A 14,905-nucleotide genomic window follows, 5' to 3' on the forward strand; every position below is an offset into this window, starting at 1 on the left:
AGTACGGGAGAAGAAGTTACTAACCAATAATGGCTTTGGGGCCTAATCGCACCCTTGACCTTTATCTTAACTCTGTGAACTCTATCAACTGTTTAAGCCTCGTGGACCACGAATGAGAGGTAGTCTGCATTAATTGCCATGGCGAGGCCCGGTACGCCGTTGGGACTTTCATGTGCAGTTATTGTACTCACTTTATTGAAATGGGACTTGATTCAGTTGCATACAACTGATAGCCATATTTGGAAAGCTTCTATGTGACTTTAAAATGGACATTGGAAATGTGTGTTAATGGGTTTCCTCAGTACCAGTGTCTTTCTACTGTGAATCATTGCATACCCTCGCCATGTGGCCCGGTGTCCATGCTGTGATGTTTCGACTGTGGATTAATTACACTTTTGGTATTTAACTGTGGTCTCTAATGTATTGTGTTCTTTAGAGCATGTAGATGTTTGTTATAAGGGCTACTGAATCCGAATTATAAAATGTGGTTTTGAACAGAGGTGCTGCACAAAACATCAACACTGTATGCCAGAATGGTGTAATGCATGTAGTATTTCTATAGGAGTTGAAATGATTGATTGGCAAAATACTGTCTTGCAGCATGTCATAAAATTATTATATAAAAGTATCCCACTTGGTTAGAGGTTTACACATGTTTTTACTGTATTTTCAACTTTGTGGGGATGCCGTTCGTCAGTAGGCCAAAACATCAGGCGCCGAGTTTATTTATCTGGGTTCTTAAGTGCGATAAGGCAGATTTTTAGGGGTCTATCAAACTCTAAAAGGGCGTTGCTCTAAGTTGGTTATGGAGGACATTCCAGAGGAGTAGGCACGGTTAGGAGGTGGAGTACAGCAAGTGCAAAGTGTGAAATGAAGTGTGGAACAAAAGAAATTGCAGTGAATGTGGCGGTATAATGGCGTTGATTTGAAAGATCGCTCTAGATGTTTATTATTTCCTGTGATTACTGCCTGCCTGGTTCTGGTAAATAGTATTCTGGAGAAGATCTAGTGTGTGTCTGTGGCAATATTGATAGTTTTGTCAGTGAGTAGTATTGCCTTGTGCTTGTTTTACAACAGAAATTAGCATCCTTAAAACGTGTGTGATAAGGGACTTGTCTGAGATCTAACGATGCTGGCACTTTTTTTTTTTTAATGGACAGTTTGAGGGGGGGTTTAATAAATGACTCGTCACGTGGTGGAGTTAAGTGGTTTCTGCCTTCATAGTGTGAGGGAGAGTGTGTCAAAGTGTCTTGGTAAGGTATTTGGCGTAGATGTTGTTGGGCAGTGAGGAAGACAAATCAATAAGTCTGGGCAATGATTAGTTGAGCATTAGGTAGCAAAGACTCATCCAGTGTCAGATGGTTGAGACTGGTTATAGTTTTTGTGAAGGAAGGGTGTGAACACAGGGAATGAGTACTGAGTATCAAAGTATTGATGACATGGGAACATAAGACCTCATCACAGGACAAGACGTTATCCTGAATTGTTGGCTATGGCTATCAAGAGATTGGTAGGGAGAACGACCCACATCACAATACTGTGGATGAGGATTTCATGAGCTAGGAAGGGAAACCTGTGTTGCCTGTGATGACTAGATAATGAAAGGACGCAACCAAGGTCTGGTTTTTAAAGTGTTCCGCGGTGCAGAGAAGGTTATTAGAGTGAAAATTGAGCAAAGGTGACTGAGGTGAGGTGTGAAGGAAGGGCTGTTTCTGCAGTCTGGTTGACAAAGTTAAATTATAATAATTCCTTTTTTTCTTCATTTTATTTGGAAGGTTCAAAAATTACAGAACATTATTGTGAGTCGTGCTACTCAGTACAGTCATAACATGAAGAGAAAAGAGAGAGAATATAACAAACTTAAAGAGCGTTTGCATCAACTTGTGATGGATAAGAAAGAAAAGAAGATGGGTAAGGTGGTGCTCACACTTTGTTTTATCCACTGTTCTTCTTTCCAACATGTTAATGGTGCAGATCCTTCCTGGAAGGTCCAGCTTTCAGTGTTAGTTCTGATTGCATTTGATATCGTTATTGAATTTAAATGAAGCTTGCTTACATGAAGCAAGACACCACTAGGAGGAGTTCCTTTTGACTTGGTAAGCTCAATGAACAAAGAAGGATGCATGACCAGAAATGTGTGGTAAATGGATCTCAAGTTACTTGGTAAATCCGGTTGACTGAAAATAGGTTAGGATTGAAGTATAAGGATACAGAGAACTCATTAATTGAAGGTAACATGCATCATCATGCCTGCTCCTAACCCCAGGCAACCAGAAGTGCCTCAGAGCAGCCTTTTGTCTCAGCAGAAGCTGTTACTATTGGGTGCGACTGTGGTGATCTTTTACCCTAAAAATCCAAGTTGGTAAAGGTCAACTTGGTTGACTTGTACACTGAAAACGGAGCCTCTTAAAACCTGCTGCCATTGTCTTTGAACTAGATTTGTCTAGGAAAGTCAAACTTTGATATTTTATTTGTCTCTCCCGGCGGCCACGATAAGTAGGACTCCTAATGTCTACTTATCAACACGTTCATGTTTATTGTAACTCAACTGAGTCTCTGGCATATGGTGAGGACAGATGGGTTCCAAAAACCCTACACCTATGAGTTTGTGGTTCTGATATGTGTGTTCTAAAGCAGTGTATGTTTCCTTAGTATGAAGCAATGTGATTGTACCCTGCTGATAGACATGCAAAGTTAGTACAAGAAGTTATTGGAATTCACCTTAGGTCCCTCTGGTTACCCTATTGTGGGGTTGACAGTGATTTAAGAGGATCTTTACATTTTATTGGCAAAACACTGGCAGTTAGTTACGTTGTATTCACACACTAAAAAGTGCCTAACAAGCCAACAAAGAACTAGTTAAAAGTTTAGAAATGTAATAAATCAACCCAACATGGAGGGGGTTTTCAAGAGTATAGTACTGCTGACTTGATGAGAGTGTGGCAGATGTGTCTAGAGTACATCCTTACATAGACTCTAGCAGAAGTGGGCCTGAGGGAGCGAACACCCTTTAGCCTCATTAAAGCGTAACAGGACATGGACTACTACAGTCGAGAACTCAAGTGCAAAAGGTCTACACCCGATTAGCAATTACCCCGGTCTGCAAAATGGGCAGGCGTAACAAACTTCCCTGTGCTGGTCTCCTGCTTCAATAAAGCTTACGAAACTGATGGATGGATGGATGGAATGCTTGAATTAATCCTAGCCACTTCTAAGTCCTCAACCCTGCATCCTAAATCAATTATTTTTTTTCCTCATTATGCCTCCTCATTTTACACCCAGCCATACACAAATCAGTTTGGTCGGTTGTAATGGAAACAATACAGGCCACACTGAAAGAGCAGGTTTTCTCTGTACAGGAATGCATGCAGCCCAATACTGGTTTCAGCCTATTTGGGCTTCTTAAATTTTGGCTTCAGTGGCAAAGTAAGCACAGGACCCACCCATGGGCATAACAGTTGCACTTTGGGAATCACAATGAAGCATACAAAGTGATTGGAATGATGAATTCGACACAGCCATATGCAAATCAGCCTTGGCTCTGCCTGGATGCAGCTTGGCTGCACGCAGAACAAAGAGGCCCACTTAGGCCAAAACCCGTCGTTGTTGCTTGTGTTTTGGTTGGGAGAGGTCATGGATTGGCAGTTCAGACTGGACTGTTCTTACCGGTTCTCAGTGCAAATGCCCTTGGCCAGCGTCATTAGAATCTTCTGTCTTGTTCGTGCTTGGTAGTATATGTAGCAGACAGCTGAGGTGGTATTCATCTTCAACTGAAAGCAACACTTCACTTTCTCCTTGGTTCAGTATTGAACTGCGAATTAGCCTACTGGAAGCTCCAGACAATTGACACGTAATTGTAGTGTCTCCTTTTTCTGCAGCAGGCCAGTCTGCTTGCTTCCAATTCAGTGTTCAGGGCTGGGTTTGATCTGAGGGTTGCCTTTCTGCTCCATGCCCCCATATGGTTGCCATTAGCGTATCTCCTCCCCGCCATCCTTTGAAATTGGAACTAGTTATGAATCTATTTTGAATTGAGTCTACGATGGAACCCAAATAGGAATACTAGTTGATGCCAAAGCCTAGACTCGAACATCGAGGATACCATCTGAAGTGGTCTGAAATTCCTGATTGAGCACAGTTAGATGAGGACTATGTTTTGTACATAAACAAAAGGTTGTACCTCCTGCGACCATTGAAACTGCATCACTGATCTGTGTACTTTTGTTATCCTTTAAGTCGAGATCCACAGACTAGGACTCAGGGTGTAGAGTCTTTCTGAACAGATGAATGCCCTCCTTCTCAAAGTGACGGAATACTAGCCACTCTCTGAAACCCATGAGATTTATCCCAGGTTTTTCTCCTTAGCAATTTTTGGTTGCTTATGAACCTCTGTGAATTCATTGTCAAGTCTGAAATGCCTGGTTTTTGCCTCCAGGGCAGCAACATCCTGATAAATCACATCTGTTTCTGAGAAGCTTAACTGCTGTGATCAACAGTATTGTCTGGAGAACAATGGAACCCTATTTGATGGTCTAGAGAACCGAAACATCACATGTCTGAACTTGCCAGTTGTGGGTGAATTGTGCCAGCTCACCTGCAGCTCCCCCCACCAATCCCACAACTCTTACTTGGGAAGAAAGAAGACTTACTAGAGTAACTGCTTGGGAGAATTACTGGTGCCTCCTTAAAGACCATTAGCTCCTCCTGAGAGGCAGGCATTACACGAGGAGAAAAAGTTGTTTTGGATCTGTCACTGTGCTCTCCTAGACTTCTGTGGACTTTTATTTGGGAATTGGATGCTTGAGCGCCCCCTGCCTGGTCTGTCCTCACTGAAAATCTTCAGGACAAAGATCCTTTTAATGAGGGCCTGCGCTTTTATTGTTCAATGCAAATATAGAGACTAATTTTCCCAGCTTTTTGTGGAGAGCCTCAATGAAAAAGCCTATTTCGACCAGCTAAGAAGTGGCTTTAATGAGGGACCCGCACCTATATTAGACAAAACAGTTGGTGTTGCCCAGAAATATGACTGGTCTTGGGCACAGCTGGACAAAACTTTAGGTGATATTGGGGAGCCTGACTATTTAACTTCTTCAGCCATATCGAGATCTTGGGCAGTGGCCTGCTATTTATGGCACTTTATTCTGAATGGTCTGCACCCTTCCTAAGGACTGAACTGTACAAGAAATGTGGCCATTCTGCCATCTCCCTCTGCCGTCACTGTACTTTGTCATCTAGGGTAGGACGTTGGCATTCTGCCCTACGGGAGCTTTGGTCTCCTTGTCCAAGGTTTGTAATATGTCCTACTACGCATTGAATGACATTACCGACTCATGCACATTCGGTTGAAGGGAGTGTTAAATATCTTCTGGGCCCTACTTGTCTGGTGGGAGCTTGGCTCCTGCCTCCTCTTCCACCTCTTGTATGGGTCTTTTCAGTTCAATTTTTTTGGTTGTGATGGCCTCATCACCTTTCATCAGTCACCAGGTGAGCCATTGCCATCTGTCCCCTCATTGGGATTTGGTTGGTGGGGGCAAATGGGTTGCTTAGTGTTTCATTTGCCATTCACCTTGGCAGGAGTCAAGCTCTGCTTCCTCAGATTCTTTGAATCCTGAAAGGTCACTCAAGTCTTCAGGTCCACCGCACCCCCTTCAAGTGTTACAATTCTATACATGCATCAGATACGTTTTCCATAATCTAACTGTCTTTTTTTAAATGCTTGAACAGATATGAGACCTAATGTAAAGTAATGAAATAGTTTTCTCTGTTTAGGTTTGAATCTGTTTTATTAGTATTAGGAGATAAACCGAAACAATCATCTCACCTACATCCACCGGCCAGTGAGGGACAATAAGGGGTGAGATGGCAACAAATGAAGGGGGAAACGGTTGGTAGGTTGGAGGGATGGCAAGGAGGGAGGGTAGGGGAAGGTAGATAGGGTCTTCTCAACCTTCAGCAAGATAGTATGCAGGGTGCTGATGCCATTGAGGGGTGAGTGTATGGGGGAGGGCCTTCACATTGACATTTCAACCAATACTATGTTCCTTGTGTGTGAGGCAGAGTATTCGTAGATATGCTGGGCTATTCAGTTCCTTAAATTTGTGGGAAAGGAACCTCACACGGGGCCCATAACTTTATCAAGTTGTCAGCTTGCAGTCCGCTACTGCCATCAGCTTCTTCATGCCATGGAGTTCCACACAGTTTATGCTGCCAGTCTAGTCGTGTTGGTGTCTTAGCAGTCCCCTATATGGATAGTATGATTTATTTGGCTGCACAGAGGGCATGGGTGATGACCCATCCCCTCGCTGATTTCAGCGGGTATGTTAGGGTGTTGGAGAGGCCTAGTAATATCTAACTGGGAAACCTGGGGAGGTCAGTACCGTACATTTTGTTAACATCAGTTAGTACAGCTGTACAGTTTTGTTGTTTTTTGGGGGGCAGCGCCAGAAGGTCAATGTACCTGGGTGTCTGCATTATCTCCAACTTTCACCGCCCTGGTTCCATTTAGCTATTCTGGCTGGGGTGTAGTACCAGTGTGCAATTTTGAGTAATGTCTTTTTGCCAGGTGCACTACAAGCAGAGGTATGAACTCTATGTAGTATATCAGACTATTCCTTAGGATTAAAGGGGTGTTCCCACTCTAATTTCCATCGCTGCTGCACTAAAGATTTAATGGGAGCCATTGGGGCGGTGAGGAAAGCGTAAATGTCAGAGAGGAGGCTTTTGTATGTGTGGAGGGTGAGGAACCACTTCTCAAATGATGAGGTTTGCTGGCATGTGGACTTATGTGGGGCTGTGTAACCCAGTGTCGAATTGCAACATACTGCCAGTGTGCGCTGGAAGGAATGTCATAGTTGGTTGGATCTGTGCAGTCTGTGAGCCTATCTTGGTCAAATAAGTACCCCACTCTCTAACAGTTGGTGTTTTGCGACTGTGAAAAGGCTGTCCCCTGGAAATCTGTTGGTGGGTTGGGGTATGGTGGGGGAGTCTGGATCCCCCATAATCGGGATCTGGGGCGATCTGCGGGTGGAGAGGTGTTGTGATGCTTGTTGTACCTTATCCCAGGTGTCAATTGTTGTCCTGATTGGGGAGGGGGCAGGGGTGGTATAAACCCCAGGTGGCTTGGGCCGCCATGGCACCTTCCAGATGTGAATCCTGGCTATTGCCTGGTCTATAAAGCACCAGTACGAGGCCTAAACCACTCCAAGTATTGAAGCTGGTCCGCTTGGTAATACTGCAGCAGGTGGGGGAATGCCAAACCACCCGCCACTGTACCACGGTAAGCCTGTTTTTTTTGGCCATGTGTACCTTTTTATACCAGCCCAAATATAATGATCAATAAGGTGTTGCGGTTTCCCAATTACTTCGGGTGGTGGAGGGCAATGTCTGCAAGGCAAAGAAACGTAGCCAGTAAGGTCATTTTGATTGCTGCGAGCCTTCCCAGCCAACAGAGGATGTTACCCTTCCATTAAAGTAGATCAGATCAGGGAGTAGAGAGAAGCGGTACATAGTTAGTTACTTTCGTCTACAACTCCTGCATCAGCTGGGGCAGAGCGGAACGGTTGCGTGAGCGCTGTTATGAAGTCAGTGTCACATCCCCTCAAACCTGCCATGCAGTAACGGTGAAAAGTCCAAGAAAAGCAATAAGAATGCAGGCAAATAAGTAGCCACAGTGGAGACAGCGATGTCCTAGTTGGAAGAAGGTTTGCCGAGTCGTGTTGTGTTTGTTACAAAGAAAAGGCCAAAGAAAGGAATCCAAGGTGGCCGACTAGAAGCCGGAAGGTTAAGTTGTAGTTCTAGTGTTGCATTCAGTTTAGTTGCTACGATATGCGCGCACCACTTGAGAGCTTCGAACTTCAACTGATCTGACAGGAATCTAGATGCGCAGAGAGCGCGCCTTTTGAGGTAAACATTTTTGTGAGGAAAACTAGACGTCACATGTATTTTTACAGATAACAAGTTAACTGCAGATAATAATTTATGGAGAAAAAGCATTTACAGATGCAGAAAATTTTCGAATGCTCTAAAGAGTTTTTGGCTGGAATGAACTATTTAAGAACATTCAAAGAACATAAAGATAATTTAACAACAAACCGAATAATCGAGTCCCCAAAATACAATAACGAACATAAGAAAACTGCAACTGGAAGTTCAACACGCATTGCTTATTAACAAGGCACACAAGGTATTTTTTATTATTTTTTTTTAGAACAGTAATTAAGACCAAACAGAATAATTAAGAACATGTAGAGGAGCGTATTCAGAATTGAAAATCTCATCACGAGTCAAGAAGCAGACAACTCTTCTTGTTAATTTGAGAACTATTCCATGAAATTCATTATCATATCCATAATAAACATTTACACAGGCGGAGAGAAGCAAAACCTCAGGGAGCTCAGGGTGAGTGAGTATAACATTGAATGTCCGAGAATTCATTGTTAATAAGAAAATATAGTAACAGATAATAGTATGTCCCTAGTAATTGCGACTGTGACTTTTCAGGTGCCGTTATCCAGTCAAACAAGACATGAGGTGGCAGACTCAGTATTTGATGAAACATCATCTCTGAGGCAGTCTCTCTAAATCCCATTCCCCTGTCCCTTTCTAGGGTGCTCAACATGGAGATTATAATTTGTTGCAGTAGTCTGGGTTGGGTCTGAGGATTTATCTTCTGCTCTTGAAGGAATCAAATCAAGGTACTCTGACAGTCCGTGGCGTACAGGGCGAGTTGGTCTTCCCTACCCCCATTGTTATGCCCAGTATGTTTGGGTGTCTGCGGATTCTGTTTTGAGATGGCTCATATAAAGTGCAAAGAGGAGTGGGGACAGACGGCAGTCCTATTCAGTAACTTGGGCTACGTCAAAGGATTACAGCATTAGCCCATTAACTCTGACTGTTGCCGTGGGGCCCATGTACATGCACCAGATCCAGTGGCAAAACCATGCCCCAAGTCTGATCTTGTCGAGCACCAACCGAAGATAGGGCCAGTGCCCATGGTCAAATGCCTATTTGGCACTGACTGATAGAAGAGCAGGCACACAGGAGTGTTGGATTTTGTCAAGGAGGTGGCAGAGGCGTTTGCTATTATTGCTGCATCCCCTCTCTGGTATAAACCCAGCCTGGTCAGGGTCCATGCAGCTCTCCGTATAAGGAGCAAGGTGCGACGCCAAGGTGCTGGTGAAGACTTGGGCATCGACATTTAACAGGGAGCTGATACGACGAGCAGAGCACATGGTCTCTACCAGGTTTAAGGAGCACCGGACTGGTGGGTGCTCTCATAGTATCCATAAGAGAACCACTGGTGCTATAAGAATTATAAAGGCAAGCTAGGATGGAAGCTAAAATTGTTTTTATAAAAATCAGAGGTGTAGCTGTATTGGCCAGACGCTTTTCCCTGGTTGCAGATGACTAAGTAGGTTTTAGTGTCCTCCAGCTGAAGGGCTTCCGCCACATATAGGGTAGAGTGGCAGTGTTCAAAGTCTTGAGCAACTTGCTCATCTTGGTCCACCCTGTTGCACTGTAACCCCTCAGTTTCTGCTCTTCTTTGTTTGAGGACTTGGGCACATAGCCAATGTGCCAACAGGCATCCCATCTTATTGACCCCCACCTCTCCCACAATAAATTATTTTATTTAGTATGTAGGAGGGCATATTCTGCCTTATCTGTGTCTAGGGCCTTAAGTTGTTTGTGAGCCGCCATAAGCTGGCGCTTTATTTTATGAGAGCCAGATTGCTTATGCACCTTTGCCAACTCCCTTATCTCTCCCTCCAAGCAAGATGCTTCTCCCTTCTGACCCTGTTGAGAGAGGTTGCAATAGCTATAAAGCAGCCATGACCTACTGCCTTCAAGGTGTCCCACAGTGAGGCTATGGAAGTATCTGGTGTTATTGGTGTCCAGGAATTTCAGATATAGTGGGATCCTATGTTGAGACTTTGTGGTTGAGGTGCCAGGTGCGAAGTTCAGGTGTAGAATCTGTCAAATGATGCATGATGTAGGCAGGCGAGTGATCTGAAAGGTCTGCTACGTCAATGTCCACTGAGGTGGTGGCTGTACTAAGGCATGGGGAGGTAAGAAAAAATAAATCTATCTTGGCATATGTTTCATGGACTGCAGAGAAAAAAGTGTAATCTTTCATGGCTGGGGGACTCATTTGCCACACATCCACTAGCACCAAGTCTACCAGCCACTGACTGCTCATTGGTGCGGGTGCCCCCGTCAGCCCTGTTCTTTGAACTGACCTGTCTAGGAGTGCATCAGGGACTAGGTTAAAGTCACCCCTTATAAGCATCTGAGTCAGAGGTGGCCATTGTCCGTCCTACAGCGTCCAAGAGAGACCTCTTGATGGTCATTTAGAGCATATATTGGCAAGTGTAAATGTATAGTTCTTCATGGCACGGCGACAAGATCCTTCCGGGTAGTTCTGCGTGTCTCTAAATGACCCTTCTTGGGATTGTGGCCAGCAGCTCAAACGCGCCCCCCTCTTTCTCTTACTAGAAAAAAAAAGAGAAATATTGGAGGTCAAACCACTAACAGCACTGTAAGTGCTTCTAGTTCCCTTTGAGGAGTTTTTTTTTTTTTTTTAATAAGGCAAATATCACCTTTACATTTCCTAGACTTGGAGAAAAGTGCCAAATGCTTCACTGGAGCACTGGGGGGCTCTGACAATAAAGCCAAATAGTTTAACCATTTGTTAGAATGTAAAGAAAAGCTAGCTGAGTGTAGCAACAGCATCCCCAGCAGGTCTGGCTAGCAAGCATGACCCAAGGGGTCAAACACATATATAGATAGAGAGGGGGGAAAAAACACACACAATACAACTGAGGAGTGCCTCCTCCTCAGATCGCAATAACAGATTCTTGGGGGCCCAATGTCATTGGCGGCTGAGTGTATCCACTCGCAAATTGAAGTACGGTCGGAGCTACACTGCTAAAAAAACGAAGCGTCTGAGTGGGAAGCAGGAGTACCAGGCTTGCCTTGAACTGTACTGAGAGAATGCCCATGGCCATATGCAGTAGCTCAGAAAATGTCAAGTCATGAACACCCTGTATTCCATCTTTAGTTGTTCTCAAGATCTGATGTGCAGTCTTGATGCTGAAGCTGGCCCACTAGCATTGCCCTTTCTTTATGGCTTTCTGTCTCTGTGGGTTTGTTGAGATGCTTTTTCATTGAGAGAGTGGAGCGTTGTGTCCCAATAGATGAGTGCGGAGGGCTTTACGAATGAGGTAGTGTTTTGCTCCTCCTGTAGTTTGCCCATGACCAGTATTGAGTGGGTGTCTTCCAAGGTGCAGACACTGCAGGTCTCATTGTTCCACATGGAAGTGAGTCTAAAAGGATGTCACTACTTTTATCTGATACCTTTTTCACATAAAAGCTTGGTGGCTGGTCTACCTGCTCTGTGTGCGCGGTCCAGTACAATTCCTGCTCCACAGGATCTGAAGAAGACTTTGGAACAATCTTATGATATAGTCCTCCAGAGTCTGCCTGCAGAGAGACTCCTTTAATTCTGATATTGGAGTGCTGAGATCAGTTTTCAAGGTCTTCAGTTGCTAATGCAGTTTGGCATTTTTGTCCCGTAGTTCTAGCACTTCACGCCGGTGATTGTCAAATTATTCCTTGTATGAGTCACTAGCTTGTTCCAGGGTGTTTACCCTCCGGCCCAACTCTCCCAGATCTTTCTTGATGCCCCTCACATCTGCTGCCTTAGCCTGTTTGAAGGTGGCAATGTAATCTCTCAGGGTGCAGAAGAGGTCCTCAAGAAAGGTGTGGGTCACTGGTGCATCTTCCCCCTGAGGGGCCTGGCACTATCTGCTTTGTGTTGAGGGACTCTTCTCATGCTTGAGCACCTCTGCAGATTCTCCAAAGTGCTGGGATCCCCTCAGTATCGCCTGTAGTCACAGTGGCCATGAGTATTTGTCAAGGAATGGGTCAGTCCCCCGATGAAGTCACCATGTGTGCTGCTGATGCAGGGTGGCCTGGCTCCAACTACTATGTGCCTGCACCGTTGAAGGGCCCAAATTCCGCAGCAGTCCCTGGAGTGAGGGCCACAGAATGTGCAGATTGTCCATAGGGGGTGGGGGTGGGAAGGGGAGGAAGTCTTAAAATGGCTCCTGCCGCACCCCTACGTCCTCTATTAAAATGTTAAGCAGTTGGGTGAACACTCACTTGGTTAACCTGTCGAGTGTCCAGGTATGTCTCAGGGTTTCTCCCACATGACTCTGATCTATGGGCCAGACAGCCTGCCTCAAGTCTAGGGGGCCTTGTGGCTGCCAGTCATCCCCGGGGGCCCCAACTGGGCATGCTTCACATACACCACCTGCAGTGTTCCCAGCCAGGGGCTGTCCCTTTGTGCCCATTCTGAAAGCAACGTTCTCTCATTGGCCCCAGGAACCAGATCCAGTAGGAGCCATCTCTGGCCCCGTGTCACTGCTCCCAAGGCTGGGCCATGGTGCAGCACCTGTGTTACAGGCACGCCCCAAGTGACTCAGACGCTATCTGTGGCCGACAAGTCTCGTCAATGGCCACCCTTCTGCTGCCTTTGATGTAAGCCTGCTGGCACTGAAGAGGTTCGCCGTGGCCGACAGACGTAAGGCACCGCGGCGGCTGCTGTTTTAGGATCGGGAACACCCTGCCCAGCAGACTACTTCTGTGGGCCAGTGCTGCTGAGCTTCATGTGTTAGACCTCCGCCTGGCAGAGTCCGGTCGTGGAAGGAGCAAGTCTAATCTGCCCCTTTCAACAATGCAGAGGTCTATGAAAACACTAGTACTTGGCTCCATCTTAGACATCCCATACCCTCCCCTGTCCTCACCCCGGTTCTCTCTTTTTAACAATAAATCTGACTAATACAATTTTATAGATTTTCGTGAAGGGGGGCAGGATTTTATTTTTGTGTTCATTCTTCTGTTTTTTTGTTGTTTTTTTTATATATATATTGGTACTAAAATTCCTTACTTAATACTTCCATTTCCTTAGTAGTATGGATAATTTGGTTTGTTTGCTATTGTTGGGACCATTTCAGGACAGTTAATGCATAATATGAAGTACCCAGCCTTACTATAGAACCTCTTGTTCAGTCTTATACATAGGTGAATGTGCCATAGAATGAAAGTCCTAGAGGAAAATACTTTTACCCTTTTATGTATACTTTCTTGTATAGAAAATCTTATGGTGTTTGGGTCATATATTTTATTTTTTATTATTTATTTATTTTTTAGCCATCGATGTTCTCAACTATGTGGGGAGAGCTGATGGAAAGAGAAGTGCTTGGAGAACCAGTAAAACAGATGCCAAGTAAGGAAATACTCAAGTAATATTTATTTTAAATGACATTTTAATGGATGTTTTCTTTATATCTCCCAATGGAGACAGCCTCTTTATCTTTTTGCCATCATAATTAAGTTTAAAGCTCTTGGAACTGTAAACAATATGGAAAAAGTCATGCTGTGTCCGTGCCAAACTTAGTCTACAGAGATGGTTTGTATGAATTTGTTGTGCGTTCTTGTGCTCACATGTCTAATTTCTTGACTGCAATTACTGACTGAGGGGCTTTGCTGAATGTCCTCACTTGGTCAGAATACCTCAACTTGACTCGCTCTCAAATTTTTGTGTTTGGTGAAACCATGCCCATTTCAAATCTGTACATTCTAAAGACTAGGCTAAATCAATTACCAAATGCAAACTGATTTTGATATGATGGTGATGGGCACTGGAGGATTACGTCAGATTTGCAACTTGTTCGCTTCAAAAAGCAGTGCTTCTTTCTGATGGATAGTTCTTCGTGCAGATTCTTAATCTCATAAATCTCCCTTGGGCACCAAGCTGAGTCTAGAAATTTGTAATAGCTCCTCTGTGCTGGTATGTGGTGCCACAGCTCCAATTCCACTCTGGTGCCTCCCCACATGTGATGCCATAGAGGTGTATCTGATCTCCCCTTGGCACTTCTGTCAGTTCTGGAATTGCTTTCCGCTGACATTTCACAGTCAGATCTTTATTTTGGATTGGCTTTATGGATATTGTCTTCAATGAAAAAATGTATGTAAGAATGTGAATTATTGGTTTGAGTGCGTGACTACCTACCTCAAGGGTTAATCACAACACTCGTCAGGGTGAACTCTCCTATTCCCTATATAAACCTTAGCCCACACCATTGCTAACATTGGCACAGAGCACACAGGCTTAATTTGGGACATTGTGTAAAATAATTATGTGGTACCTAAACCATGATAAAGTGAAGTATCTAAAATTTTAGAAACCAAATGACACTGAAATGACAAGAATCCAATAAGGGTAATCAAAGGTATGAATTTTTTGAGTTTTAGGAAGTACTAGCCTCAAAAAGCACAAAGTGCTGGTGATAAACGGTGGTGGTGGTGGTGGTAGGCTGGAACCTACGGGGAATTTGAGACCAGCCAGATTAGTCCTGGTCAAACATCTTACCTCCTGACATAGTCCCAACCCTCCAGGGGAGAACCATTTTATACCTACTCCTCTCCGCCCCCTTTCACTGCCCCCTTGGGGCAGCGCTTAAATGCACAGAATGTCAGAAAGGCTAACAGCAAGGTCCAGTCCAAAGACAGTTGCTACTGGTCAGCTGTGCACTTCCAGGAAAACGCTTCTGGTAGCTTGTTGTGTCCCTGTGGGTGGAACAGGAGGGGTCAGCCTTATGTCCATTTGAACCCACTTCTTTGCCCTGGGTACAAGAGGGAGTCGCTCCACTCCTTTAGGACTCCTCTCACCCCTTCTGTTCATCCTCTGGTCCAGTAGGAATCTGAAGTGGGTGCTACATTTATGTCTGACACAAGCTGGTGGGTGGGAATGACTTCTGGGCACACCCTAACTAATGGGTCAAATGTTCCCGGGCCAACGCTACCCACCTTGGGCATTATCAAGACAACAAAAGTCTTCAGCAGTGCT

At 44.6% G+C, this 14,905-nt stretch overlaps 1 protein-coding gene across 6 annotated transcripts in view; it reads left to right on the plus strand.

The window, feature by feature from the left end:
* SSX2IP (SSX family member 2 interacting protein) overlaps positions 1-14,905 on the plus strand; it is a 415,768-nt gene that overhangs the window by 156,088 nt on the left and 244,775 nt on the right. For all 6 annotated transcript variants that reach the window (XM_069232285.1, XM_069232281.1, XM_069232284.1 and 3 more), the window contains exons 6-7: positions 1,776-1,911; positions 13,207-13,282. In XM_069232285.1, coding sequence (XP_069088386.1) covers positions 1,776-1,911; positions 13,207-13,282 — 212 coding nt within the window. The remainder of the gene's footprint in view (positions 1-1,775; positions 1,912-13,206; positions 13,283-14,905) is intronic.

This window comes from Pleurodeles waltl, chromosome 4_2, assembly GCF_031143425.1.
Source record: "Pleurodeles waltl isolate 20211129_DDA chromosome 4_2, aPleWal1.hap1.20221129, whole genome shotgun sequence".
Classification (NCBI taxonomy): domain Eukaryota; kingdom Metazoa; phylum Chordata; class Amphibia; order Caudata; family Salamandridae; genus Pleurodeles; species Pleurodeles waltl.